General features: G+C 43.2%; 5 protein-coding genes across 11 annotated transcripts; 1 reads left to right on the top strand and 4 right to left on the bottom strand.

Moving 5' to 3' along the window:
• Positions 1 to 14: 14 nt before the first annotated feature.
• On the bottom strand, positions 15 to 11,057 carry LOC133911392 (uncharacterized). Of its 7 annotated transcripts, none has more exons than XM_062353618.1 (22): positions 10,713 to 11,055; positions 9,772 to 10,026; positions 9,574 to 9,698; positions 9,429 to 9,473; positions 8,639 to 8,720; positions 8,094 to 8,162; positions 7,751 to 7,921; positions 7,603 to 7,668; positions 6,800 to 6,868; positions 6,625 to 6,693; positions 6,090 to 6,148; positions 5,593 to 5,871; positions 4,796 to 4,929; positions 3,327 to 3,421; positions 3,188 to 3,232; positions 3,035 to 3,094; positions 2,732 to 2,833; positions 2,611 to 2,662; positions 2,496 to 2,536; positions 2,298 to 2,362; positions 995 to 1,046; positions 15 to 606 (listed from the first exon to the last, which is right to left on the bottom strand). In XM_062353618.1, the coding sequence occupies exons 1-22, from the start codon at positions 10,914 to 10,916 to the stop codon at positions 529 to 531; spliced, it is 2,217 nt and encodes a 738-aa protein (XP_062209602.1). In that variant the 5' UTR covers positions 10,917 to 11,055; the 3' UTR covers positions 15 to 528. The 7 variants fall into 7 exon arrangements, 5 of the variants coding, with proteins under 5 accessions (XP_062209602.1, XP_062209603.1, XP_062209604.1 ...); XM_062353619.1 differs by having other exon boundaries at positions 2,496 to 2,533; XM_062353620.1 differs by lacking the exon at positions 995 to 1,046 and having other exon boundaries at positions 10,713 to 11,057.
• Positions 11,058 to 12,975: 1,918 nt separating this feature from the next.
• Positions 12,976 to 14,799, top strand: LOC133911391 (uncharacterized). The gene is made up of 4 exons (XM_062353617.1): positions 12,976 to 13,212; positions 13,304 to 13,379; positions 13,498 to 13,624; positions 14,403 to 14,799. The coding sequence occupies exons 1-4, from the start codon at positions 13,102 to 13,104 to the stop codon at positions 14,584 to 14,586; spliced, it is 498 nt and encodes a 165-aa protein (XP_062209601.1). The 5' UTR covers positions 12,976 to 13,101; the 3' UTR covers positions 14,587 to 14,799.
• An 832-nt stretch (positions 14,800 to 15,631) lies between these two features.
• On the bottom strand, positions 15,632 to 16,484 carry LOC133912111 (uncharacterized). The gene is made up of 3 exons (XM_062354696.1): positions 16,476 to 16,484; positions 16,175 to 16,419; positions 15,632 to 15,970 (listed from the first exon to the last, which is right to left on the bottom strand). The coding sequence occupies exons 1-3, from the start codon at positions 16,482 to 16,484 to the stop codon at positions 15,712 to 15,714; spliced, it is 513 nt and encodes a 170-aa protein (XP_062210680.1). The 3' UTR covers positions 15,632 to 15,711.
• A 907-nt stretch (positions 16,485 to 17,391) lies between these two features.
• Positions 17,392 to 24,280, bottom strand: LOC133911390 (kinesin-like protein KIN-14E). Its single transcript, XM_062353616.1, has 22 exons — positions 23,978 to 24,280; positions 22,612 to 22,910; positions 22,343 to 22,514; positions 22,204 to 22,274; positions 21,951 to 22,128; positions 21,759 to 21,868; positions 21,577 to 21,676; positions 21,413 to 21,499; positions 21,130 to 21,306; positions 20,574 to 20,847; positions 20,328 to 20,489; positions 20,021 to 20,236; positions 19,905 to 19,942; positions 19,630 to 19,793; positions 19,380 to 19,505; positions 19,152 to 19,277; positions 18,962 to 19,033; positions 18,828 to 18,890; positions 18,598 to 18,660; positions 18,396 to 18,458; positions 18,254 to 18,316; positions 17,392 to 18,162 (listed from the first exon to the last, which is right to left on the bottom strand). Exons 1-22 carry the CDS (start codon positions 24,186 to 24,188, stop codon positions 17,665 to 17,667), a joined length of 3,333 nt encoding a protein of 1,110 aa, XP_062209600.1. The 5' UTR covers positions 24,189 to 24,280; the 3' UTR covers positions 17,392 to 17,664.
• Positions 24,281 to 25,690: 1,410 nt separating this feature from the next.
• On the bottom strand, positions 25,691 to 27,497 carry LOC133911389 (protein S40-7-like). The gene has a single exon (XM_062353615.1). It carries the CDS (start codon positions 27,212 to 27,214, stop codon positions 26,660 to 26,662), a length of 555 nt encoding a protein of 184 aa, XP_062209599.1. The 5' UTR covers positions 27,215 to 27,497; the 3' UTR covers positions 25,691 to 26,659.
• Between the last annotated feature and the right edge of the window lie 498 nt (positions 27,498 to 27,995).

Genomic DNA, 27,995 nt, shown 5'->3' with positions numbered 1-27,995 from the left:
GCAACATGCGAAACTAAGCGGTCGATAAGAGCAGCAAATGTATTTCCAAAAAGGTGCTAACATTTAGCTACATATACATTCTGCTGTTTCTAGATGTAATGCAATTACTCTCGCAGTCTTTCTGCGGTACAATGGTGCTATACTGCTATACTATATTAGAGACTGGAATCATGACCATCTCAATCATAGGTGCGGCCAAAATGAATGGACACCACAATGTCATAAACACCTAAAAACTCACTGAATGAACTAAACCCGGACTGAATAGATGGACTGAATATGCACACTTGTAACAACAAGCCCAAGCTGACCATCAACGATCATACACCTCCAAGAGCTCTCCCCTCTCCTTCAAATTCATCGTAGGTTCCAGATTGCACAACAATTTCCTTGTCTAACGAGAGCCGGAGTTAGCTGGCTTTGCAGCAATGCAAACACCTTGTTGCAGCCGGTTAGCCAAGCCTCAATGCATGAGCCGGGAGCAGGTTGTTTTTAGTCTTCCTACTAAGAAAAAGCTGGCATAACACATCATGCTTCTTCATTTTCGTCCTCTCTCGCGTCGATGATTTCCTCTTGGCAGTACAACGCATTTAGCTCTTCTTGCAGCTGAAAGTAACACAGGGGATTATAAGCGACGAACAAATTACACAAGGGAATTAATTTGAAGTTTTGTTTGCAACTTTTAGATGCTCTAAATTGACCACTCATGGTGTACTAGGCTATTTGGCATTTTAGAATATTAAATAACTGAAAAGGTATTCTTTGGAGCCATAACAGAAATGGAGTATTCTACTATAATGGGTCTACAAGCAACTGTAGTCCACAGCAAAAACAACGCAGTAATGCTAAACTAGCCCCAAGCCCACACACGTTCTCGTAATACTATTACTAAATTTTCTTGAGGGTGTTATTGAATAATGAGAATAAGAAGAACTTCAACGTAGGGTGCTTCCAAGTGCCAACACAATAAAGAGTGAAATAGCCTGGTACAGACCTGGACATGTTTCAGCTTTGCCGCAATCAATTCATCAGTTAAAGAAATCATTCTGCAAAGGGGGAAGGTAAGGGGGGGAAGGTAAATTACCAGCTTGATCACAAACAATCATCACCATAAAGGTAAAAACAAATGAAACAACATAATTAGTGAAAAAAGAATAAAACTGCATCTTAATCAAATCTTGATTGCAGCTTGTATCGAGGAAATAAACTCAAACCAAGAAATTTTGTTAGTCGTGGTATTTGTAGATTATGCTAGCTGGCAGCCAGTCAATATCAAGGTATCAAACCTATTCCAGACCAATTTATGCAGGGGGCTTTAAACACTTTGATCTGAAATCCGTTCGAGATATAAGTCTTGAATCTACTAAAGCTCACAGGATTCCCTAACTCACATAAAAATGTAGAAAGTAACCAGCTATATCTTAGCTGATCACCAATCAAGATGCCATGAACTTCGGGTCTTTGCTATATCTACGACTTCACATTGTTTTTCCATTCAAAATAGCCAAACTCACAGCACCCTGCGTTATGCAATTAAGCCTTGTGATGCAAATCTACTTTGCCAGGTAAAAAAATTCCGTCACAATTGAAAAAAATTTGGCTTGGCTCGTAATCAAGTTGTTTAGGGTGAGAAATTGAACCAAAATGCTCGTGCCTAGGGTGAGAAATCAAATTGCCTATGCCTCGACGTGCACAGCATCCTCGTGCCTTCCCCATGGATACAGCCTCCTATTCCACCTCAAGGTAGCGAAGCATCATGGAAATGGCTATTATGACCGCAGTAGGGGCTTCCCCTACTGTATTTCCCTAAAAAAAATGACTATTATGACGTAATAATGATAGCAGTGAGCAGAGATAGCGGTAAGAATGGAGGCTGGAGGGAGTGGGGAAGGTAATAAGAGTGCAAGTGGAGGCAGGCAGTAAAAGTGACAAGGTACTACAACTAGAGGCAAACGAGGCAACGACCAACAGCAAGATGTACAAACGATGGCATGAGGTGAGTGGCAAGACATAATCCAAGATGACAACATGCGGCAGTTGGGTCATGACTCATGATAAGGCAAACAGGAAGCAAAAGACAGCAGCTCACAGCATGGTGACTAATAACATGATTTGGCGAGTGAGACAGCAATGACAAGCAGAAGCATGGCATAAGGCAGAGGAACATATTTGAGATTTAGAATAGACTAATTTTATGGTGAAATATACTGTTTGTGAATATGAGGAAAAAACTTGCAAAATTCAAAATTCTGAATGTTTGAGGATGTGACTACCCCTTATAAACACGGTTGACCTACCTAGATTGTAATTCAAAAAATTTAACAAGTAACGAGCATTCTCCCTCAGCACTAGCCATTTCAACCTGCCAAAAGAAAGTAAACAACTTTACGAGTTGATCATAATTCTTCTCTATATATTAATGATTTGCAAAATAATTGCAAATAACAAACTACGCACAGGAGCAAGTTCTGATATTATGCCGAGGCTCTACTTACCACCATACCATTCCCCATAGTCTGAACTCTTGTCTGGGCTGCTGGAGAAAATCAATGGTTTTTAATCATAAATAGAAAAAAATGAGCATTCAGCAGTACAGAGGAAAATACATACCATCAACTTTCTCATTTTGCTGCAAGCTACTTAGTAGGTTCGTAATCATATCCTGGAGAGAGGAATGAAAAATCATTACAATAATACAATATGCTTAAGAGTATAATAAGTTTGTCCATACTTGCTGAAATGCAGTCTGCTTTACAAGGTTTTGAAGGTGGGGAATCAGAATCGATGCAGATACAGAGCTATTGCAGAGTTCCTTCCGTTGATGACTAGTAGACTGCAATAACAAAGTACCAGTCACACAAAACTGTTTATTTTCTTGATGAATAAAAAACAGCTTTACATCATTAAAAAAAATCCCAACAGCATTACTACCAAGATAGAACTAAAATTTAGCATTGAAATCTATTATCACAGTAAGTGTTTACAAGCTTTTAGTTTCTAAGAAGTGGTACAACTTGAGAATGAGATAGCATACCATTGGCTTAGCATTCACTGACGAATTACCAACACTGGCTGATTTTCTCAGTGAAGGTCCCTGAAAACCCCCTATATTAGTCATGATGGACAGGCACATCTGAGTAGAGTGTAATAGAGCTTTATGAAAAATGGATCTTGCACAAATTCTTACCTCTTGCAAATTGCGTAAGACACTGCTCACTGGAACTTCTTGAACCTGCAAAGTAAACTTTATTTAGATTTATTTGCTTGAAGTGACCTTGTTCAGTCGGGGGAACTGCCTATTGGGGAACTGCCTATTGAACCCCCACCTTTGCAAGATCCACATTCTCAGATGTCACTGAAAAGCGGCCTTTTATTTCCACCATATTGCGCTTAGGTTTATCTCCCAAAGAGCCTACATAACCTGTAACAGCCAACAGAATATCATGTTTTTCAGTGCACAAATAATTAGAGCAACTGACATGATTTACACTCCAAAAGTTAAGCTCAACTTAAATATGCTGCATTAGAGCTTTTTTAGTCCTTGGGAGGCACCAAAATTATAACTTGGGAGGTACCCAAATTTGGTACCTCCCAAGTTATAATTATTGGTACCTTCCCAAAAATGATAAAAAGCCTCGCTACTATTAGACAAAATTGTACAGCATTCATTAGGGATAATTGCATTGCCATGCATGTTTGTAACTTGACTAGATTAGCCCCCCTAATTAGGCTCCTGTGAACCTTCCTAATCTAAGGCCCCGACTGACTATATATGTAATGCCATCCCGGCCTATTGGTTGTGCGGTGCTTGCGCCATCCTCTTTACATGGTACCAAGCGATCTTCGATCCTGATCTTCCGCTCCCCCCCCCCCTCCCCTAGCGCCGCCCCTTTCCTCCTCGCACCATCACGTGTCCCACCCTACCTCCGTCTCTCCAATGGCTACTGCAGGCGCTGGAACCGGGGAAGGAACGGCCTCCACGGCCGCCTCTGCCATTGCCCCAGCCACGATCCTTTCCCCCTACTGCATCGTCGCCATCAAGACCCACGTGCCCATCATCCTCGAGTTCCAGCACTCTAACTACACCAAGTGGTATGCATTCTTCACCTCCATGTGTGCGGGAAATTCGGCCTCATGTCCCGCATCAATGGTTCTGCCCCAGTCGAACCCGACAACGATCTGTGGGTATAAGCGGATTGTGCCGTCCGCAGCTGGCTGCTCGGCTCGGTCGCCGATGATGTCCTTGACCTCGCCATGGAAGATGGCCAGAACGCGCGTGCCCTCTGGCTCGCCATCTAGGATCTCTTCAACGACAACAAGGAATCCCGCGCGATCTTCCTCAACAACCAGTTCCACTCCATTGTACAGGGCGACCTCCCCATCCTTGAATACTGTCAGCATGTCAAAACGCTAGCGGACTCTCTCCGCGACGTCGGGCACCCTGTCAGTGATCCACAACTTGTGCTCAACCTCCTGCGCGGCCTCAACTCTCGCTACTCAGAATCCTCCCACTGCGACTACGAGCGGGTATTAGACAAAATTGTATAGCATTCATTAGATAATTGCATTGCCATGCATGTTTGTAACTTGCCTAGATTAGCCCCCCTAATTAGGTCCTGTAAACCTTCCTAATCTAAGGCCCTGACTGACTATATATGAAATGCCATCCCAGCCTATTGGTTGTGCGGTGCTTGTGCCATTCTTTGCCTCTTTACAGCTACATTAACAATAACGCAAGTGCAGGTCTATTATGTACATAGAAAAAAGTGATCAACAATTGAAGGTTTTATCCTACCTGCAGATGACCGAATAGGAGCAGACAGACTATTTGCAGAAGCACGAGTTGGAAGTGACAGAGGACCACTAAGATTATTGGTTCTTCTAGTACCATTCTTTTGTTTGTCAAATACCAATTGACCTCCTGCATCCCTGTCACGAGGAACAATGATAATAAGAGAACTTTGGAGTATATACATGACATAAACTATGAACTGCTTTATACATATATTTTCAAGAAACTCAAATCAAAATGGTGTTCAGTGCCTTAATACTCAGATATCCAAATTATCTACCAGTGCGCATCTTCAAAAACAAATTTAGCCATGAATTATAGATAGGAATTATCAAAACAAAATCGAGAACTGAAATGGAAGAATTCTGAACTAGCAGATGATAAATCAGCTTAAACTGGATTATCCTTTTATTCGAGTCATTTTTGTATGTAATAGGCCAACTAGAAATGGGCCAAACTCTGTATATACTGGTCCATGCATATAAAATCCTAACAATAAGGATAAGAAATTAAAAATAACTCGACCTATGGGGGAAGACAGCCCACCATGGCATCACATTTAAAGGTCGAGAAAAGGCAGGCCGGCCACCCAGGGGCATCTCTGAAAGCGACTTCACGGCCACCTAGGACCACGCTGAAAACGACACACAGCGAGGTGCCTTTTTTTGTGAGAACCAGGGTTTGAGCCCTGGTTAGTAGCACCAACTATTGGGTGACTTACCTTCTCAATAAGGATAAGAAATTACAAGGAAGCAATGTAGTTAGAATGGAACATGTTCAACGAAATCTGTTAAACATACCTTTCAATAATGTGGCCCTTTTCAGTCATCGAAATGTTATGTAAACCAGATTGCAGAATTGGACTGGAGTAAGTCCTTTGTTTTTGTCTAACTTCACTTCCACATTTTTTTCTATCAGGATCATGCTTCAATGTAGAGGGTAATGAATCATTTTCTGATCCTTGGTTTCTATGTCCATCAGCCTTCCTTTCACTATCAGCACTACCAAGGTTGGAAGCCAATGCTTCACTTATTTCAGGGCCATTGAGAACTGGATTTACTGCAGCAGAAGTTCGTTCACTGAAATATAACAGAAGACTATGAATAAACTACCCATAATAAGGCATGAAAGATATACAGCAACTGAAATATGTATGGAGGCTCAGTGATCCCTCTACTGTTGTACAAACAAACTTTGATCGCCAATAAGGAGGATGAAAAACCAGAGAACAACTGAAAAAACATTAACAGGAGTATTGAAAAATAAAGGATGCTAAAGTGTTACATATTTACTCAACCTGCAGTTATTTCCATTCAATGGTGTTGGCTTTCCAAAAAGACTCTCACAAGATGTATCCTGGCAATCGAGCATTCATTAATGACTTCCATGAACCATAATTTGTACACATTTCTCTTGCATATAAAAACACAGTAATAACTCAATAGAGCAGGCAGATGTTTTTTGCTTTTAAAATTAGTGAGAAACAATTTATAAGTATCAAAATAAAAGGGTTGCAAATCTTTGTCCTGTACCCAGAGGAGAAAAAACTAGTGTCATAAAGGAAATGCATCCTCAAATCTACACAGAAGCATCTGTAGCATTCTATGTTCTGGCCCCACCTAAACATGTTTTACTGTTTGAATTCAACGCATGGTAATCTTTTCTCCAGTGAAGATAGACATATGATGTATCATTCCTAAAAATACATATGATGGATCATTTCTTTGATGACTCCATAAAGCTTTCTTGTCAAGCTTACAGCTTTTTTTGCGTCATTACTAGAGGACAGGGCTAAGGTCTTTCTTAAAAAGAAAATTGGAAGTCAAACAAACCTTATCAATGTCAGTTATTCTAACACTGTCATCATCTTCTTTTAATTCAGTTGGATCGTCATCGTAAATCTGCAAAAATTGTATAGATTACTTGTAAGGCTAAGATGCAGTCATTTTCACTCAAGACGAGTAAGGTAGCACAGCAATGGAAAAATATGAAAAGCTATTGCTTTACCAGTGAAGCTTGAGCCTTTAGATCCTCAATATCGAAGTTCCATGCACTGACACCTCGTTGGTACTCACTCTGTCACATGAACCATGAAACCATAAGAAATAGTCACATAAATGGATTGAAGGATGGAATTGCAATATGAAAAGACAAAATGGCATGCTATCCCCTTAATAAAACTGTGCCAAAACAATACAGCAAGCAAAAACATCTTAGTTGCGAGTAGCCATGATATTATCTAAGCAACTGAATCTAATGTAGTTAATTGTTTGTATATGAAATAGAATAGACCATAGTAATATAAGTGTCATGTTGATATATTTGAGTTTCACAATTCTTGAAATGTTCAAGGGGTTAGCTGTTAGAGTTTTCTTGTTTGTTTTTTAAAATTTGTCCAACTCTGAATATGTGGAGCATAGAAGCGCCTCCCTAGACAATTAAAAGAAGCTCGCACCTCCTTGACGAGCTAAATAAATATCTCATACATACCATTGATTTGGCTGAAACATGTTTTGTATCTTCTTTAACATAAAGAGTTGCATCATATGGGTTATGAAATGAGTTTTTATTTGTTACATGGTTCTTAAATCACTCTCCACTAGTGCTTGTTCAACCAATTAACATTGAGAAATACCAGCATACTCTTCCAGCCTCTTGACAGAATATTATCACAATTGGAAGTTCATTTTGCATAGGGCTAGAATTTTGATCAAGGCATATATTCCTACAGTCTCTTAAACTGAAGCAGAAGATTCACCTATACAATTAGAGTTTGTGGGGAAAAAAAGGCAAAGTATACTTTCACGAACCATGGAAAGTGCTTCCTGTTCGGAAGAAGGCATTTTCTTCAAAGCCAGTTGTGCTGCATCTTTTAGCTGGAAATCCACAGTAATTTACTTAGATATATTGTCACCAGTATTAAGTAAAAAGAAATAAAAAGGAGGTACATAGAAAAACCTGGAGTGCCTTTACACGATCCCAAAGAGGGGGCAAATAAGTTAAGATACTCTTAACAGTCAGCTCCGGAGGCTTTGCATTCTTGAAAAAAGAATGCTTAAGTAGTTTTTCGGCTGTTGGCCTCTTTGTTTGATCTTTCACCAAGCACATTGCAACCATTTCCTTGAAGGACTGAATACAACTGAAAAACTTTCATTAGAAGGGTAAACACAGTAATCTAACATAATGTCCATACTCTGTAAATAACAACTGAAACAGCATTCTAGAACAAATAGATAGTGCCATAAAACCATAATTAGAAAGCATTCACTAGCAAAGAATTAGCTGAAAGGACTAGTAGTACCTTCGAGAATCTTCTATCACGGTCATAGTCAAGACCTGGTGGAGCATTTTGAAGGGTCATGAGAAGAACCTGCAACCACCATGGACATCCTCAGTTTAACATTGTATACACAAATTGCTAACTTCATGGAAATAATTACTGAAACAGAAAATTTGTAAAGTTGGATCACTAACTTCAGGGATAAGACTATTCAAGCTTATAAATAATTTTACAAGCCGATGAGAATCAAATTCCAAATAAGTAATTCATGAAAGAATGTGTGCGCATGTGGGCTTGTATTGTAGCATACTGAGAAATTACCCAAATGACAAAATGAAATGTATTTTTAGCATACATTGGCATAAGAAAATAATTAAACACAAATATACTTGCATTGCAACTTGCAAAATAGACTAGTTGGTGAAATTTCAGATCCAAAAAAACTGAAGCAATTTAGTATCAAGCTGCCCAGACACTTTTTAAAAAAAAGAAATTGCACGATTCCAGAAGAGCAAAATGGAAAAGAAAATAACATCTAAATTTGAAAATAGCAAATGACACATTACCTTCATGGGAGGGTACTTTGAAAAGGGAGCATGTCCATGTGCTAGCTCCAGTGCAGTTATTCCAAATGACCATATATCAGCTCTGTACAGAGAACATACTTGTCATAAGATGTCTGCTTACAATAACAATCAAGAAAACTAAAAAGACACATCGAAAAGCTATACAGTGTTAAACGAAAATGAATATTATATTAATGCAATCACAAGCATCGTAAGTGAAAAGGGTCAGCAGGGAAGTTGCTAGCTGGAGTATCATTAGGTGCAGTGATTTAACGTTTACTCACATTTGCTACTTCTACTTGCTTCAAGAAAGCAGTTTATGGTTTTTGCCCAGAACCCTCGAACTGGAATCAACCAGAAGTCCAGAATCAGTGTCTCAGAATGCTTTCAATAATCAGTAGGCTAACTCAGGATTTCGGCACCACTACCCAAGGTCCCCACTTTAACAAAAAAAACTCAAGACTGATGATTCCTGGTGGTTCTCTCTGTCAGCATATGTTAGGAAGATTTTAAAGACGATGATGTGCTCCAATCATATTTAAACACGACATGCAAAACTAAATTCGGATACAATACTTGCTTAATCTCAGATGTAAAAACAATGCTGTTTGTCAAGGCACAGAACTAGTCCATAGATCATATTGAGCTTTAATAAAAAGGCTGAGTGATAGAGCGATGGTCATATTATGGATCAATCAAAGTATCAAACTATGCATGTGGCATGTAGAACGCATCCAAATGTGTTCTACAGTAGCAAACATAACATATAGGTATGATATTCATAACATACTTGAAGTTATATCCGGTTCCAGGCTGGAGAACTTCTGGAGCCATCCTAAACACCAAATAGAATAAGAAAAACATGTCAAACCATTTATATAAAAAAATACTTATTGAACCACTGGCAGCAGATACATAGAAAGAAATGCAGTTACCAGCATGGTGTTCCCACAAATGTATTCCTAGCCCTCTGCCTATCACCTCTATCGAACATGCAAGCAGAGACCCCAAAGTCCCCAAGCTTGACTACACCAGGACTATCAATAAGGATATTACCTGCCTGCAATAATGGCATATTGAGCAAAAGCACTGATAAAATAAGCCCAAATAAACCTTATAGTGGAAAAGCTAACCTTCACATCCCGGTGTATATGTCCTTGCCTATGGAGGTACTCTAGAGCCTTAAGTGTTTCCTTCAGAATAGAGGCGATAACCGGCTCCTCGAAACCATCAGGATATGCAACCTTCATTAAGTGCAAACATGACCCCTCTGACATGAATGGCATTACCACCCAAAGGTTATGATCCACAACAAATGAGCAGTAAGCCCTGATGACATTAGGGTGATCTATCAAGCTCATTGTTTGAGCCTCCTTTCGTACTTCATCCTGCATAGGACATAGAGATACCACCGTGAGATGCTAATTACACTGTTAGTTTTGAGAAGGAGAACAGCAAGAGGCCCAAAACAGACTTCAAACATTACATGTGCAAATTCATTAATTCTGAAAAGTGTTTTCATGGACAGGAGTAAAGTTTGGCACTTCCAAATCAAGCAAACATTAATTCTGGTGATATTAGGCCAGCTAACACGAGATGCTGTCATGATCCGCAGCAATGAAGATACAATTTCAAAAAAAAAAAAACTATATACAAACAGAGTATAGCATGCTGTAGCACATCTACTTCACCGGATCAATAAGACGGTAACTACATCACATCATAGAAGCCACAAATATAGAGAAGGGTCCCAACCAGCTGCAAGCATAACTGCAGGCGGACATCATCAATAGTACAAACGATAAAACCGAAAATTGCAAACGAAACTTAGAATCGAAGCGATCAGCTATAAATTCTATATTATCCCCAACTCCTCTAGAACAATCTATAGTATTATTCAAAAGCTAATCGCTTCAATAACATTAAAAAAACAGCAATAATCAGATCGATCATTCAACTAAGCACAAACTACATCAACTGCGTCCAATCCACCACTACATCCATCATGACAAAACCATCGATCACTATGGAACTCTAGTAAGCGAGCGATGGAGTTTGCGCGAGAGGAGCTCACGAGGTTACTGTTGACCCGATCGAGATCCAGGCACTTCACAGCGACCATCCGATTGGAAGGAATGAATACCGCGCGGTACACGACCGCGTTCGCGCCGTAGCCCACCTCCTCCAGCAGTCGGTAGTCGCCAGGCGACGCGGTGAACACCGGCACCGCCGGCGGCGTGGGCACCGAGGGCCGCCGCATACTCGCGCTCCTCACCATGGCACACGCCGGTCGTGCTCAGAACCACCTGCACGTAGCTCCGGCGATCGCCGGCGGCGGCTGAGAGCTTGACTCGTGTCGCGCGCTGGGGACTGGAGAGAGAGAGAGAGAGAGAGAGAGAGAGAGAGAGGGGAGACACTGGGAGTTGAGAGGAGTGGGGATTTTGGGAAAGAGAGGAGTGATTATTTTGGCGTGACGTGGCGGACGTGGGACCCGAAAGGCGGGTGCGGATGGATGGAGATATTGGTTTTAGTCAATGACATGTAGGTCCGGACGAGTGGGTCCGAGATGTCAGTGTCAGTAAAGGGTGGTGGCTGTGAACGCATGGAGTGACTTGGGGCGGCAGATGCAGCCGACAGTGAGAGATCTCCGCTTCCCGATGTTGGTCTGTGGTCAGGATTGTGTGCGGGGTGATTTTCTGTGGCTGAAAGCGGCTTTCGGCATGATTGTCCACTACTCCACCGGTTTTGAGAAAAAAGGTGCTATGTTCCAAAGGCAGGTTTTTTCATGTTTGATTATAATTTTTAATATATTATATATTGTGACAAAGACATAGTGCCACTAAGCGGTAATAGTCAAACAATATTTAAGGGATTAGAAAAATGCTATAATTTAGGATATGGCGTTCGCTGTCGTCGTATACGAAACCGAAGCTTTCCTCTCATTTGACATCAACTTATTTTAGTAAAAAATCAATTATTAAATTCAAAAAGTATCTTGGTGAGAAGGTTTTTTTATTATCATAATATTGACGAATCAAACAAAAGGTGCTAAGAACGAATTTATTAAAATATCACTTTGTATTTTTCTTTATATCAATATACTCTTAATGACCATTAGTCACAATTTTCATGCTATTGATTCTAAAATGGTACATACCACATTCATTGTCTTTTGTGTTTTATTTGTATGTGATCTCTTTTTTCAATAAACCTAATAATTTTATTTGATGTACTTTGTTGTGTATCTAAGAAAATGCTACAAATATTATTAGAATATGCATACTACTCCTTGTATTTTAAGAAGTCATCCATATACACATAGTATGAATATATCAAACAAACACTAATTTTTAGTGATCAGTAATGGAGTCGTGGCATATTTTACCCTACCGCTTGATATTTTTTTAAGTATCCTAATAACTTTAATACACCGCATGTAGTATGGAAAAGAACAAAAGAACTACAATGATTTAAAACGTGAATGACAATTTTAAAAAATCATGAATCGTCTTTGTTGCAACGAATCAAGACTGTTATCGATGACGTGTCAATTTTAGCCTTATAAATTTAAGGAACAAAAGATGGGGAAGATAGAATAGAGCTCATGCACTAGCGCCCTGGGCACAGAAGGGTCATGGCCAAAACGCCCAGGGGTGAGTTGGGCTCGTTGAGAGTGGGGCAGCGTAGCGTGTGCCGCTGCGGCTCGTGAGCTGTGTCGAGGACGCTCGTACGAAACAGAACGGCTGAGGGACTCTATGGGCCCCCCTTGTAACTACAGCTGTGGCTCTAATCCGGTGCGGCCGAGTGGGGTAACGGCCATCGGGCGGTGGTGGAATGCCGTTGATGCCATGCGCAGGCGTGCGATTTGGCACGATCCCGTGGATGGGCTGGGCTGGGCAGCATTCTTTGATATAATTCCGCGGCTCGGTGGGTTCGTGTTCTATTCCTCAAATAGCAGAAAACGTTCAACTCGACACAATCCAACACGCACACGCATTACTGTCACTCATAGACGACATACACATCAACAATAATGCGTTTCATGTGACTTTTGCAATCTCATATCTCCGGTCTTCCGCAGACGAGTGCGTGTGTGCAGTATCATAAATGTGTGCGTAATTCTATATGTTTACTGAGTTTTTCGAGAGAGAAAACTAGTCTGAAAATAAAAGAGAGAGAAAAAAACTGTATCCAAATCGGGACGCACAGATGGTTTCTGTGATCCAGCCCAAACCATGCGGCCTGTAAATATCATGGGCCATTTCGTATTTGTAATTTTGGGCCTACTCACCAAACAGGTCCAAGCCCAACTTAACTTAGAGCAGCCAGGGAAGCTGAACGAACCATCACTCGCCTCCGCCGCCGCCGCCGCCGCGACCTCGAGGTTATCCTCCTCGTGCTCTGGTTCCCCGCGAAGGAAAGACTCCCTCCCTCCTTTGCTCCGCTCGAGGAAGGAAGCGCGGATGAAGGCGGGGAGGAAGAACCTGCGGAGGGCGTGCGGTGCCGCCGTCACTATCGCCGAGGGCGAGAGCATCATGCAGGTCCTTGCGCTGCGCGGATCCAACGTCATCGAGGTATGCGCTGCCGCTGATGCCCCCCAGTGTTCCAGCTTTCTCGAGTCGCGTCGTGCTCCCCGTGTGTTCTTCACCACCGTGCTTTTGTTAGGTGATGGACGGCGAGGGCGTGAAGTCGCTGGCCTTGTTCCCGGCCAAGTTCCAGAAGAGCTTCTGGATCAAGAACGGTGAGTAATCCAAGATTCACCAGAACTTGAATTGAACCTTCTAGTTGGATAATTCTCCTGGAGCCAAAGGAGCTCGTTTTTACCACTAGTGCGTGACTGTGTCTGCTCTGATATGCAGGGAGTTTCGTGGCTGTGGATGCGAGTGGGAGGGCTCAGGCTTTGGAATCAGGCAGCAAGATTGCTTGTGTTGTGTCTCAAGTCCTCTTTCACGACCAAGTTCGAGATTTGGAGAAATCCGATGAGTGGTAAGCTCTGGGTTCTATGATGTATGATAATTGCCAAGTACTACACTACTAACAATCATGACTATGACACAAGAAAGTGTAACCAATGCATTTTTTCTGTGTATACACAGCGTGGATGGCTTATTTCATGTTTTCCTTGATCAATTGTACATGATAAATAACAGGAAGAACCGGTTCAAAATAATTTGCACCAAATACAATGCTTGCTGCCTTGTTTGCAGGGCATTGTGTTGTGCGGCCGATGATAAACAACAGCAGTGGAAAGTGTCTGCTATCGAAACCCTTCTATATTATATCCTTTTTGTCGTGGCAAAATTGGAATAAAAAACACCCTAGCTGGTAATATGCATCAATTTCCTTGATTTCTTATAGTCGCTATTTAATTGATACTCGAGTTACAGAGTGATCATCTACTGCTTGCTTTTCTACTATTTACAGAGTTTGGATATAAATTCACTTGCCTTGTAATTCAAGAAAATGTCACTGACTAATGAATTTCAACAGCACGGATACTTTTATCTAGGTTCTGCTTGTCTAATATCCATGAAAAATGACATGAAAAGAATTGATGCAACCAATTGCTGATGTATTGTATAACAATAGCTCGATTAATTAGTGGGACCAAATGTCATACGTTCATCCCATTTTGCCTTATAAAACTATCAGCTGTTGACTGAAATTGTATGAGCACTGCGTTGGTAGTTTCTTCTCTACTAGATGTTGCTAGCCTGACATCCTCAAATAGGCCTCTGATTAAATTCATCTTTTCTTATGTTAGGCCAGCTATCTTCAAGTCAACTCCCAGTGAAGGTTCAGAGTCGGGAACACAAGGACAAACTTCCCAGATTGACGAGGAACCAAATTCTGATGAAGATGATGATATGCCCCCGCTTGAAGCAAACACGAACAGGAATAGACCATCTGAACTGTATTCTGATTCAGACAGTGGTTCTGATTCTTAAACTAGCTTACATAGGAATAGGCCATTGATATGTTGTGATCTATTATCAAAAGTACCAAGGTAATCCTGTGATTGTTCTCAGAACAACTCAGGTTCGGGGGGCATCCACTATCCATCTGTACACCTTCTGTATTTTATGCTCAAGTTCAGGCATGGCATTATTATCACTGAAACTTGCCTGCATTGTCAAGATATTTGAAGAAATGTGATGTCATCCAAGTGGCTTGACCTCGAGCATGTCATGCCTGGTCTATGATGGCAATTCATATGTTGCATGCATCTTATATATAATCCTCCCGGTCTAAAACCGCATTGGCATTGTCGGCTAGAACAGCGAACCGTGCCCTCGTGTTTTCTTGTGACTTAAGCGGTGCCGGGTAACGTGGAAGATTAGATGAACCGTAGTCAAAATGGTGTAAAAGGAATCCTCATTATCATGGCGTGTTTTTCCAAAAAAAATCTATGTCCAATGAACTTCCGCTGGCTAACTTTGATGACTTGCTGTTGTTGCAAGTGTTCTGTACCCCTGTCTGCTGCCTTCTGGATAAGGACCCAGCAAACTTGCTGATTAGTCTCCACTCGTACGCTTGAAAAGTCTATCAAAGCGCCGTTCAGTCGAGGAAAAGCCGGATATTTGGGGTCAAATTTGAGAATTTTTTTAGCTTGAACCTTATTTATCTGTGAAAAAATACAAACTAAGAGCAAACACCAGCTGCAAAGGCAAGGAAATAACTGTACAGGTGCGGCGTGTAGTGTGTACTGCGGAGAAGGTTCAGAAGACGAAATTTGGAGTCTACACTGAGGATATGCACTTTTGTCACGCGGGATCTGAACTACAATTTGAACAGGTGACACAGAAATGCCATGCAGTTTCCTTGATCCTATAATCCCGGGCTTCAGCACGCAGATTTATTTGGTCAAGAACCAGCGAAGAATCTTGATGCTTGGAAGTTGAACATTTCTAATGCTAGAGAAGATGGAGTCCTCTTCGTTGATCAAAGCAAACGTACACTCACGAAACTGACTCGAATCAGTACAAAGCCTATACAAAATTCTCGAGATTACACTAGAAACTACGAAAAAATTCCTTTTGGCGGGATCACCGGAAGGCCATGCCGGGCGGCGTTCACCAGAACGCGCGCTTCTGCCGGAACCGCCTGGCCGTGGCGAGCAGCCCGACACCAAGGCACACCGCCCACACCCCCATTTCCATCGCCCACCTCACTGTCTCCATCTCGACCTCCTCCTCTTTCCACTCCTCGCCGTCATCGTCCTCAATCGCCTCCCATTCCTCCCCGCATACCCCGCACTCGCACCCCCACCCCACGTCCGTAGCCTCCTCCGAGATCCCCTCTAGCCTCGTTGCCCTGCACCCAGGGCTGGCCCTGGGGTCAAGCGGGGCGGCCGCCCCGGGCCTCCAAAACCCAGAAGCCTCGTATGTATATGTATATTGTGTATATTGACCTAAAAAACTAAAAAAATTAAATCTATGCGATTTATATTTAATAATAGAGCTCCATTTTTAATTTCGTCCTGGGTCACCGAAATGTCAGAGCCGGACCTGCTCGCACCCCAGCCCCTGCCTCGACGCCCTCGCCCTGTCCCTCATCAGCACGCCGCCCTCCGCGAGCACCACCACCTCCGCCACCGTTGCATGCGACGTCGTCGTCGCTCGGCGGCACTTCACGCGCCACCCCTCGCCGCCGAGATGCCGGCTGAAGACGCCTTCCACGGCCCTCTCCTTTCCAGCATACACCTCGAAGCGCGCGCCCTCGGCAGTGGCGACATGGTCGGCGCTCGTGTACGCCGCCACGTCCCCAACGGGCCCGACGACCTGCCGAAGCCTCACCTCACGCCGACCGGGACTAGCTTAGCTCAGGCAGCCAGCACAGTCGGCATCCACTGGCCGGATCCGATTTGAGGATCGGTAGCTGTTTCAGCGGCTATCAGTGTTCCAGCTACAGCTACTATAAATTTGCTAATTCTAGCTTCTATTCGTATCACTCTTACCAGAAGATAATGGATTTGGGTTGAGAAAAAGAATAATAAAGGATAGAAAATAGGTTAGGTGAATAATAATCTGGCATGATGGGAATCTCCTCACCTGTGTCGTAGAGAGGCCAGAGGGACAGGTGGATGGTGAGGTTGTAAAGCAACTTGGTTCGCACTAGGCAGCGGAGTCGACTGTTGACCGCAGTACCGAGCCACAACTTGTTCTTTCCCTTGTCCCCTACCTTCCTTCACAACTCAGATAATCTGTTAGTGAATTCCTTCCTTATTACAGACAGTATCTCGTCCCTTTTAGACCATCTTTAACCATATTTTCTTTATTCCGTTCACTTTCTGATTCACTTTCCCGTTCTTATTCTCTTTATTTTCTCTCATTTTCAACAGCTTCCCTTCGAAAGAAATTACGAAGGAAAATAAGAGAATCATATTTTGGAAGGAATGACCTTAAAAATCTCTTTACGATGGGAACCATGAAGAGAAACTGTTGAAACGCTAAAGAGAATGAAAATCCCATCGTCAAAGATTCTACACCCTTAAGGAAAATCATTGAAGGAGTTAGCTGCAGTAGATCCAAGAGCTTGCAGTTGCTCACTCTACGCAATAGTTTTGTTAGCTGCAATACAATACCGGAAAACACGTGTTCAGAAAGAGGATCCTTGCACACACGGGAATCTACAGGAATCTAATACGCCTTTTGTGGAGGCAATGCACGACCGAGCAACAAACACGCGACACTGCAAGACTGTTTGTTGCTCGGTGAGTGCAGCACAGTGACAAACACCTCAGGACAGTAGGATTAGAGATTCGGAGATAATATCTCAACAGTATAAGATCACTCGCTCCAGAATCTGCAAAACGTAGCAGCAATGTAATCATAGTCGGCTACACAGGAGTGAAGTTACACTCACTGCAAGGATGCAGCAGGACTCAGCCAAAAGTTGAGCCTTCCAGTTCCAAGCCAACACATTTGTATCCGGAACTTTACAAGCCAAAAGTTGAGCGGGACAATGGCATCTAAAACTACAACACGAGCACGCATGCGCACAAAGACCAGCGTTAGAGGCATCATCTACCTAACCCATCCTCTTGTTTTGTTCGCGCCTGGTTGCTGCCGGGGGACTCTGGAATTAGGAGCCGTCTTGTGTGTAGTAGCGGCGGCCCTTGACGATGCCGTTGACCTCCCTAGATTCTTTGCCGGAGGTTCCGTTGATCTTCTCTTGCTTCTTGCCTCAACACCTGGCAGGCTTCTCTTCCTGGCAACATTCTGAACATTCTCCTGTTCACCACCAATCGATGCATTCCTTGCATCCCCTTTTCTCTTCCTCTCATTGGTCGCCGGTTCTGGGGCCTCAGGAAGAGAAGAGTTGTCACTGACAGGCTGGTTGTTAAGGGAATTCGAGCTCCTCAGGATGCGATTCTCCTTCTCACTCATTGCTTCCTCTCTGGAAGACGGCAGCACCTTTGCCTCTCCGGGAGTAGAAACTCTTGTAGAGTTGACGGAATCCAGCGTCATATTTGTGCCCTGCAGTTTGGTCCTCTCTTGCAAGTTGCTTTCAAGATTTCTCAGCTGAAAATCGGAGAGGACAAGCTCTGCATTACTCTCCCCCACCTAAATGCAAGATTGAGTACAATGTAGCAACTCTGAGAAAGAAGGCTACCTTAATCTGAAGCATTGACTCCGTTCTCTGTGTTTCCAAGAGTTCCTGTCCGATTTCCCTTGCCTACATTTTTGGGGGGATACGAGTGTCAGCTATTGCTTTGAAAACATATAGTAGGGTCAAAGAAACCACATCTTTTCACCTTTAGTTCCGCAACTGATCGCTGGTGTTCTTGTTCCTTCAATTTAAGCTCCAGCTCTTTGATCTGAGAAAGGAAATAACAATCATTAAATTAACACAAGCATGTAACTAAATCTCGTTGACAGTTATTGATAAATTAAATTGGTAATGAACCAATCCACATAATTGAGTCAAAGATAGCAGCACATCTTTCTAGGAGTCACCTTTAGTTCCGCAACTGATAGTTGGTGTTCTTGTTCCTTCAACATGAGCTCTAGCTCTTTGATCTGAGAAAAGAAATAATAATAATAATAATACTAACAACAACAACAACAACAACAACAATAATAATAACAGTCCAACCATGTCACCAAATCACATTTAGATAGATGATAGAAGTATAAAACTGATAAATATAGTGGAGTCAGAGAAGGCACATCTTTCTAGGAGTCACCTTTAGTTCCACAACTGATCTCTGGTGTTCTTGTTCCTTTAACTCGAGCTCCAGCTCTTTGATCTGAGAAAAAATAATAATAAAACCAATCCAAGCATGCCGCTAAATCTCATTGATAATTACTGGTAAATTACCGTTTGCTTAAGAACTGCAACCTCGGAGTCTGATTGGTGCGGCTGTCTAAGTTTGCACTCTAAGTCCACTATCTGAAAACAGATAGCATGGGTACACATAAAATTTTAAGTTTTCTATATCAGAAGCTACAACAACAATAACTAATGATGCTCCTAACACATAAAGGACAGCAACTACTTTCGCTCATACCTTCTGCTGAAGGGCAGTACACATTTCTTCTTTCTCCTTCAGTTTTCCAGAAAGCTGACGCTGCTGTTTCTCTGATGCAGTTTGAGAATGCATCTTGGAATCTAACTGGCCTTCAAGATCTTTTACCTATTACAAGTATAAAAAAAGGCTGTCAGACACAAGTGAATCACAACAATCGAAAACACCAGAAGAACCAACACTTCAAATATTACCCTCAACTACATATACCTTTTCTTGCAAGTTTTTGCAAAGTTGTTCTTTCCCTTTGGCTCTGGTCTCTAAATTCTGGAAGTTTTCTTCTAGCTTTCTCAAAGAATCATCCTTGAGTCTGACATCCTGCTTAGCTCTTTCAAGCTGACATTCATTCATCAGGAAAAAAGTAGAGCTATATCATTAGGCCAGCTTCAACCAGGCTGCAAGAATGGTGTGCAAGTTCATCAAGAAAGTCAAGCTTCAGGAAAACGTAACTAAAACTCACCATCTGTTTGACCTTTTGAAGTTCAGCAGTATCGACCTGCCTCTTTCCTGGCCCTAATTCAATACGACGAACACGGCTAGCGAAGTTTAATGAGCTCAAGGTTTCTGAAACATCATTGTCGGATGGGCTAATTTGCACAAACATAAGTGCTTTAGAGTCTCCTCCTGTTATCAATGTGAAGAAGCACAGAAATAGAAATTAATCACATGCTAAGTGAGAAAACAAAGAGTAATAATCCTGGGCATGGTTTCCTTCAGAGCAGCAGATCAACTCACCTAGAGAATCTTGCAGCAGGTGTGTCAACTTGGAATTCCTGACCACAAAAGGTACACAAATAGTGAGAAATAAGAACCAATGGGTTACATATGCGTGTTATATGAATACTGCAAACCTGTAGGGTATATGGCTGCTTTTTGTAGCAAGAGCTGAAATGACATCACCCAATGCAGAGAGCGACCTATTAATATTTTGTGCTTCCTTAAGCCGTTCACCTTGCACATCAGTCTTGGCTAAGCGCTCACTTCCAGCCAAATCTACAAGCCAAAGTTTACTGCTTGTACATTCTCCATTCATCAAGTTTTTTGCTCTCACCATGATGCATAGCATGCTGAAGCAAAGATATAAATGTTAAAATAAATATTTAGACCACAAGCAATAGTCCACAGAGAAAAGATGGAATAATACGAACTGTGACCAACCAGTGTGAGCGACTGCTGTGCTCATTTACATTGTTTGACCCTACAGCCCTTGCATTGCTTCCAGCTTGCAAGACATCCCAAACCTCCTTTATGTTCTCGACTTTGGCCTCCACTATGCCAGGCACATGATGGGATCCTTCACTGCCCTGTTTAATCTCCAGCCTAAGTGCACAAGATAGATGTACGAATTACCACAAAGTGATGCTGCTGTAAACAAAGAAAGGATCATAAAAGAAATTTTCATACTTCTTAGATGAAGGGGACGTTGCAAGAAGGTCTCTGATTTGTTCGTTGTAAACCTCCAGCACGCTAACAGATAAGTTGTATGTCACAGTTTCTTTCCTCTCCTCCGCAATCTTAAACAACTCTTCCAGAGTTCTATAATTTACCCCCCTATTCCTCTCTGTCCCTTCCATGGTAAAAGTTTTCCCTGTTCCTGTCTGTCCGTAGGCAAAGATGCATACGTTGTAGCCATCTAAGACCGAAGTGACCAGAGGAGATGCATCGGCGTACACAACAGCTGCTCATTAATTCAACTTGCATATTAGATGACCAAACTCAGGTAAGGGAAGTTATGCATGCAAGCAGATATAATGCAACATAAATAGTTAAACAAATAGTGTCTAGCAGTTTGCTAGTTAGCCAAACAGCACATATTAGTGCTCAGCTACCAATATTGCCCTTAACATCAAACTCAAAGAACTAAATCTCTTGACTAAGATGTCTAACACAGTGACAGGATTACAATGGTTAAAGACAAGTACAACTTAATTCAAACACTGGAGTTATGACTAATATATACCTTGATCATCCTTTGATGTGAACACTCTGTCAAACTTGAAAATCTTTTTAGTTGTTCCAGGGTTCGCAATTACAATGTCACCGTCATTGGCTCCATCAAATTCCACTACACATTTCTGACCTGATGAGGCCTCATATTTGCTTAAGGGTCGGCACCGACAGAAAACCCTGATATTTCCTGATATAGTAGAGATAGCCAGATAGAATGAGAATATGAAATTCATTCTTTCAGGTAAATTTTAGAGTAACTGTAAACATCTGAATAAACAAATGAGAATCGATACCTTTCGTCTCCTGAACAATATTATGAAGTTTCTTTCTCTTAGCCATCTCTTCGTAGTACTTCAGTTTCAGATCTTCACACTGTGCAACTGCAATAACAAAAGATATCATACAATGGTTATTGAACAGTTGCAAGGCTGCACAACAACACAACTTCAGATATTACCTAAGGCCTGAACTGCTCCAATCATCTTGCTCAAATCAGGAATTGAGTTTGCACAGTCATGTGCTTCAAGAGATAACAATGCCTGCTCTTGTTTCATGGCCTGAGGATTAAGGAGTGAAAATTTATTAAAGTTACCAATTCCAGCTGTTGTTGTGATATTGCATGCATTAAATCAGCTTTACCTTGATTTTCCTTTCCAAGTTAGATATGGCAGCAGCCCACAATTTCTTGTCATTTTCGTAGTTCTGAGAAACATTTCTTAGTTGGTCGCTGTCTCTGCTGAGGGCTTGCTCTGTCGACAAATGGACAATAATGGTGAGCATATGCAAACAACCAGGATGGGAAGATGTTTACTGTACTGGCGTAATCCATACCTAGACTCTCCATCTTAACACCCTTTTGGTGAAGCTCTATTTTAAGTCTGCCAAGCTCCAGATTGATAGAGTCTACTGACGACCACGCCATATAACACTCACTTGACTTCATAGTGCACTGGCTGGTTAGCTCCTCAATCTGTTTCTCAAACTTTGAGATCAATTTACTTGTCCTAGTCTGCATAGTCATAGAAAGATCATGCATGAGTATCACATCAGATATGAAGTTATAACAGTTTGTGAAAGTTCTGACCTGTAAAGCTGAAACATCAGTATCAGCAGAACATCTACTGCACAAGACATTCCCATTTGTAACTGAGTTTGCTGCCACAAATGCAAGGTTAAGGTTATCTCTCTGAACATAAGTAAATGCACAAAAACCAACTCCTTACCTGCTAATAGTGGTGCTTTTCGAATACATATCCCGCAAATCATGGGACTTCCTCTTACTCCTTTGAAATTGATCATAATAGCACCATTCATCTCAACAGTAACCCTTATATCACGCACTTGAAGGGGCCTGTTACCTCCAACCACAGCATACACATCGAGTTGAGATAATATCTGTTGATTGAAAGGGAAACAAATTAGCTGAACCTGAAAATAAATTAAGGGACACAAATACACAATTATAAGTCTCTAACAAGTTAGTAGTATTTGCCTTTTCGTCTTGCACAAGGACATCAAATGCACTAATTCCTTTTGGCCCACATGTGTAGAGTATCTCCGCAAAATGCAGATCTAGAAAATAGTCTCCTGGGGCAAGACCGTCAAATTTGTAGCTGAAACTGCCGTAGCGCGCTGAGTGATAAAGAGAGGGACAATCACCACCGTCAATTATGCTCTCATTCGTCTCTATCACATCCCCTCCTTCAAAGAATGAATCACCAGAAACCATTACAGAGGGATCACAGCCTTCTATTGCACCGCCACCAGCATTAATGAATAAAACAGAGTCATCTGCTTCATGACAGGCAACAGAAAAGAGAATAAGAGGGACCGTAGAGCTACCAAAAAATAATGAAGCAACAGTTTCTCAAACTAAATTTATTCTTGCATTGGGAATACAAGCTCAAGAACAGCCTCCTTAAATTTGTGTGCATGAGATAGGTGATTCAGAAACAACTACTAAGAAATTCATAATTCCACTGCCACGGTGTGTGGCTGACCGTTTTTATAAATGAAGATGCACTGTGCGGGGCTCCCCCACAGTTTTGCGTCATAAAAAGTGTGCGGCTGTCCGACCCAAAAATGTTAGGCCATTCGAACCCAATAAGGTTTGACACTACTATATATTCTGAACACAAAAGTCATCTAGATATTTTACACAAAGGGTAGCAATCCTGCAAAGTGTAAATGTGATACGTATAGGTAGTAGTTCCATGGTAATGAGCTTGCATTTACCTATCAAAGCTTCATTTTCTTTGTTCGATAGTGGCAGAGTGCTACCGAACTTCAGAGCATACGATAAAGTAAACTCCGAGTTATAATCTTAAGTGCTACCGAACTTAAGATTATCCTGCTATTTACTTAGTTTCAGCTGCAACATAAAGCTCAAAACTATATTAATATGCATGACAATCCTAAAGGACATAAAACCTCGCCATAAGAATACTAGGTCTAAGACAGTTCAACCACCATAAAGGTTCCTCTTTCTCTGTAGGAGAATTTTGAAAAGCTCCCTGTGCAGCACAACGCCGAACACCCCGCGAAAGTCTAATTAAGATTGCGGTTATAACTTATAAAATCAACGCATGTGAGAAAGCTTCACAATATGCGAATTTGGAGTTGTCAAAAAAATGCGAATTTGGAGAGATTCTTGGGGGGGGGGGGGGTCTAATTTGAGGAGGTGCAGTTCCTAGGGTTTCTTCCCCCCATCCCCAACAAGTACCAAGTCAAGATCTCTACTGCGACCAACCACAACACCAGGAAACTCCCGAACTCCAATAACTCAGGACAAGGAAATAGCACGATTCAAGGCGATTTAACCAACAAGAAGGAAACCTAAGAAGGTGTCAGAACACGACCTGAACGGCAGTCGGCCAGCCTCAGCCCGGACATGACCACGCGCGGCCCGGACACAAGGATCATGGACTCCGCCACCTCCTGCGGCGGTGGGCGCGGGGCCGGCTCCTCGTCGCGGTCGGGGCTGGCGCAAGGCGCCGTCTTCTCCCCGTCCGCGTCCCACGAGAAGTCCATGGGGTCGCCGCCGGGGCACCGCGCCTCCGCACCTTCCATTGGATCGTAGAGCTGCTGAGCGAGCTGGAAAGGGATGAAGGATTTGAGGGAGAAATCAGAAATGCGGCGTTGGATGGATTTGAGGTTGGCTCCACCCCACCCGCGGCTGGAATTCGAACTAGCCTAGCCTGGTGGAGTATCGACGACCGTTGGGAGTCGATCGCATCGGGCCGTCGCCCTCGACGACGGGTCTGCTGCCGGCGCCATTGGGCCATCGGTGGGGTGTCACGTTTTCTTCAGTTATTCGGCTGGATGAGCTGCAGGCCCAGATTACTGACGGCCTGGCCCAGCACCAACTGGCGCCGCGCCTATGCCAGGGCAGCAGAGCAATCGTCACTAGGCTCGCCTCGTCCGGCTCCGGGGTGCACCCTGGCCCTCTCATGTCTCGTCTCGCCCTGCAACCTGAGCACGCCGACGACACGGCCGGGCGTAGGTAGTGGAACAGCAGGTCGGTGTAGGGCGCCACGTTGGGCTCGACGCCCGTCCTTCCTCGTCTCATCGTCCACCTCGCGTGCTTTCCCGGAGCAGCGCACGCGTCGAGCAGGAGCAGGTGATTGGGCACGCGGCAAATCGCCGTGATAATAGTTTTTTAATTGTAATTAGAAGAGTTTTATTAAATAGCAGTTTTTACTCACTGAGTAAAATTTATAGGAGTGATTCTCTTAAATGAATTAGAAGCTGAGAAGCTAAAAAACAGTTTTATTTGATTCACGTCCTGCACAGAATCAAATCTTTCGTATATTTTATTTTAAAAAATCATTTTCAGTCACAAAATCATTTACTACATAGAATCATTCCTCGTAAAAAATTTGAATCAGATAAAACTCTACCAAACAAGTCCATATACAACCCACAAGGACCTAGAAAGACGCACAACGGCGCAAGAGCTTCAACCCCCTCATCTTCTTCATCGTATCGAAGGCATTCTCGTTGCATCTTGGCGGATTGAGCCTATCGGGACTATCCTCGCAGAAAAAGAAGAAAATAAAAAAGATTATCAAGACCAAGAATCTATGAAGTTTCTCAAGTACAGCTGAAAGCTGTGTACGAAAAAATATTCTTCCTCTTGCGTGTGTGATGTAAGTCCGAATTTAGGATGGCTCCATCGATACTTGACTCGTCTTCTTTTTTATAGATATCCGACGAGTTTTGGATTGTGTACCACGCATGTCATCAGGATCAGGGGCGGCATTGGTGTAGCATGGTGCACTGTCACTAGGGTGAGCAAAAATTTTACTACCAACTTGCTCTATCGATCATATAAATTTATGTACGTTGTTAGATGTATAGTGGAATGGCGCCACTATTATTTCGGCTTAAGCTTTGCCCTGGTCAGGATGAAAAGTTTGTGTTTTTGATATATTCAGATGGCAAGCTTCCTATTCTCCGGTGAAGAATTACTTTGCCATTTTCTAGACAAGTCACTGACCGAGTGTAATTAAATATACCATGGTCGTAGTCCCAATCCAAACAGAAAAGATAGTACGATACAATACATTACCCTTGCAATCCATCATCACCCGTGGCATTGACTCATCAACCAACGAGAGTAACACACTCCACAGACCCATAGAAACGGATTAACAAGGCCAGTAAAATGCTAATCCAATCACTAACCGAAGATGAACATATAGGGATTAACCATCGATGATCCATCCATCCCACTCACGAGTCATGACAGGCACAGCCCGGGCTGAATGAAAAAGACGAGAGACAAAAAGGACGGCACGGGCACCATAAAAAAATAATACTAGCAGGAATCTGAAGCCTGGAACGGCATAGGGATCTGCATTTCTGATCTCTGATTTCCAAGCCTCAACTGGCGACGAGTAAAATAATTCAGGATCGCTGTACGTGCGCCACCAACCCCACCACTGATGACTGATGAGCTGAGCAGAGGAGGAAGAAGAATGCGAGAATGATTGGAATACCTGAGCGGCCTATTGGCTTCCATGTCAAGCTGATTGGGCAAATGGGTACAAAACTACAAACTACGTTGCATCATGCTGGTGTGAAACCACCACCGAGCTGCAGATGCTAGTATATTAGACTAGGATGGTTGATGTAGTGTAGGGTTCGATATTGTATTGCCCGTGTCAAAATCATGGTTTCTTTAGTGGTAGAAGAGCCCAATTTGATCATAGAGTAGGGTACCACAGTGACCTAATTGATGGACATGTTGATGTTGGCAACAACATCATCGATTGTGATTGTCGTGCTGAGAAAAATGAAGGTTTTCCTTTTTCCTTTCTTTCTTCAGCCCGGTGAGTGTTTGAATTCAGGTGAAAAAGTGGAGTCTTTTTCATCAAACCAATCAGATTGAATGTATTGAATTCAGTTTAGGAGTTGAGAGACATTGAACAAGGTCTGGTTTTTGTTACACTGGAGACTAGAGGGCAGGGGCAGCTGAAATGGCAGGAGCTGAAGAGATCTGATGCTTTCTTTGATGGGGTCGATGGGCCTTCGCTTGTTCACAGGTCCAGGAAACCGGTCTGCCGGAGGACGGCGTTGCGGACCCGGCGGAGGTCGCGCCCCTTGAGTGTCCTCCCGGCGCCCTCCAGCACCGACGACGATCGCGCGTGGCGCCGCGCCGCCACCACGTGCGGCGGCATCATCTCCGCCTCCCCTTCCTCGTCGTCGGACTCATCGGCCTTCCTGGCGCCCCTCCCGTCCTCCCCAGGGCGCGCCGCCCTCCCTGGCCACACCGGCACCATCACTGGCGCCGACTGCCTCGGCGCAGCAGCGCCTGCTCCCGGCGCCACCGCCCTCACGGGCACGGCCACCCCCGCACGCTCTCCTCCGCCGTCGGCGAGGAGGGAGGACAGTCCGAAGCTCTGCGGCACGGTGTGCGATCGACGCCTCGCGCGCGGCGGCGCCACGGGCACCAGCGGGTCGCCGCCGCCCGCCGGCCACACCACGTCTAGCTCGTCGAGCTCGAACGACGGCGCGTCAGGGCCCGACTCCGGCTGCTTCAGGAGGCCAAGAAACCGGAGAGCGCCCGCGCCCGGCGACCCCGGCATCGCCATTGGCAGCAGATCGATTCAAGAACAACTCTCCACTCCCTGGCCTCTGACGGGCTCGTGTTCTTGAGAGTGTTTGTGTTGGGTTTGGATGCTGCTTTGGTTTTGCTTATATATAGGGGTGGAGTCGGAGATTGGAAGAGGAGAGGAAGGAGAGCGTGTGAGTGGCGGCGGGCAAAGGAGGGCGATGAGGAAAGTGTCCATGGAATCTCCAGGTAGATGCAGTGGGATTCCTGTGTGGATTTTTTGTATCAAGGCGATGCATGTTGCGATCTTTTTGGTGCTTAAGACGGGTTAGATTTGTTAAAGCGCTTGCTCTAGTAAACAAAACGGATGACAAAAGTGCTCCAGTAGTAAATGGATTGCTATGCAGAATCAGACGCCATCTTTTTCGATGAATCTAAAGATTTGTTAGTCCTCTCTATGGCCGGGCTTTTGCCAAGAGCATTTTCCTCGTGACAACCATCGCGTATCCTAACTGTTACTGTTATCTCTCCTTTTATCTTGTGCAGGTTTCCTCCTAGTGTATGCATTTTTCTAGGATTTTGGACCTGTGATCCACGTGTTGTCCATCCTGGTTCGACTATACCGTCCATTGTGCAGCGATGGAAATTAGTGTAAATTTAGCGGCTATTTGTTTTAAGTTGTTTCTAACTTTTGTTTCTGTTAGAAGTTAAGAAGGTAGAATCTTAAATAAAAGGATTTATTGAAAAGTAGTTTATAAGAAAATGAAATAGAAACTGAGAAGCTAGCTGAGACTAACTTTTTTGGAAAATAGTGTGTTGAG

The sequence above is a fragment of the Phragmites australis genome, chromosome 3, assembly GCF_958298935.1.
Source record: "Phragmites australis chromosome 3, lpPhrAust1.1, whole genome shotgun sequence".
NCBI lineage: Eukaryota > Viridiplantae > Streptophyta > Magnoliopsida > Poales > Poaceae > Phragmites > Phragmites australis.
The sequence above is the reverse complement of the archived record's forward strand: the minus strand, read 5'-3'. Positions and strand labels throughout refer to the sequence as shown.

Bases quoted from the DNA above. Each gene is read 5' to 3' on its own strand.
- LOC133911392 (XM_062353618.1), bottom strand. From the start codon at position 10,916: ATGGTGAGGAGCGCGAGTATGCGGCGGCCCTCGGTGCCCACGCCGCCG. The intron at 6,694-6,799 runs GTAAAGCAATAG...CAATTTTTGCAG, and splicing joins TAAAGGCTCAAGCTTCACTG to ATTTACGATGACGATCCAAC. The intron at 2,834-3,034 runs GTATGCTATCTC...TTGTTATTGCAG, and splicing joins CAGTGAATGCTAAGCCAATG to TCTACTAGTCATCAACGGAA.
- LOC133911391 (XM_062353617.1), top strand. From the start codon at position 13,102: ATGAAGGCGGGGAGGAAGAACCTGCGGAGGGCGTGCGGTGCCGCCGTC. The intron at 13,213-13,303 runs GTATGCGCTGCC...TGCTTTTGTTAG, and splicing joins GCGGATCCAACGTCATCGAG to GTGATGGACGGCGAGGGCGT. The intron at 13,380-13,497 runs GTGAGTAATCCA...TCTGATATGCAG, and splicing joins GAGCTTCTGGATCAAGAACG to GGAGTTTCGTGGCTGTGGAT.
- LOC133912111 (XM_062354696.1), bottom strand. The intron at 15,971-16,174 runs GTCGAGGCAGGG...GCTTGACCCCAG, and splicing joins ATGAGGGACAGGGCGAGGGC to GGCCAGCCCTGGGTGCAGGG.
- LOC133911390 (XM_062353616.1), bottom strand. From the start codon at position 24,188: ATGGAAGGTGCGGAGGCGCGGTGCCCCGGCGGCGACCCCATGGACTTC. The intron at 20,848-21,129 runs GTATATATTAGT...ATTAATGAGCAG, and splicing joins CACATCAAAGGATGATCAAG to CTGTTGTGTACGCCGATGCA. The intron at 18,661-18,827 runs GTGACTCCTAGA...TTCTTTTCTCAG, and splicing joins GATCAGTTGTGGAACTAAAG to ATCAAAGAGCTAGAGCTCAT.
- LOC133911389 (XM_062353615.1), bottom strand. From the start codon at position 27,214: ATGGCGATGCCGGGGTCGCCGGGCGCGGGCGCTCTCCGGTTTCTTGGC.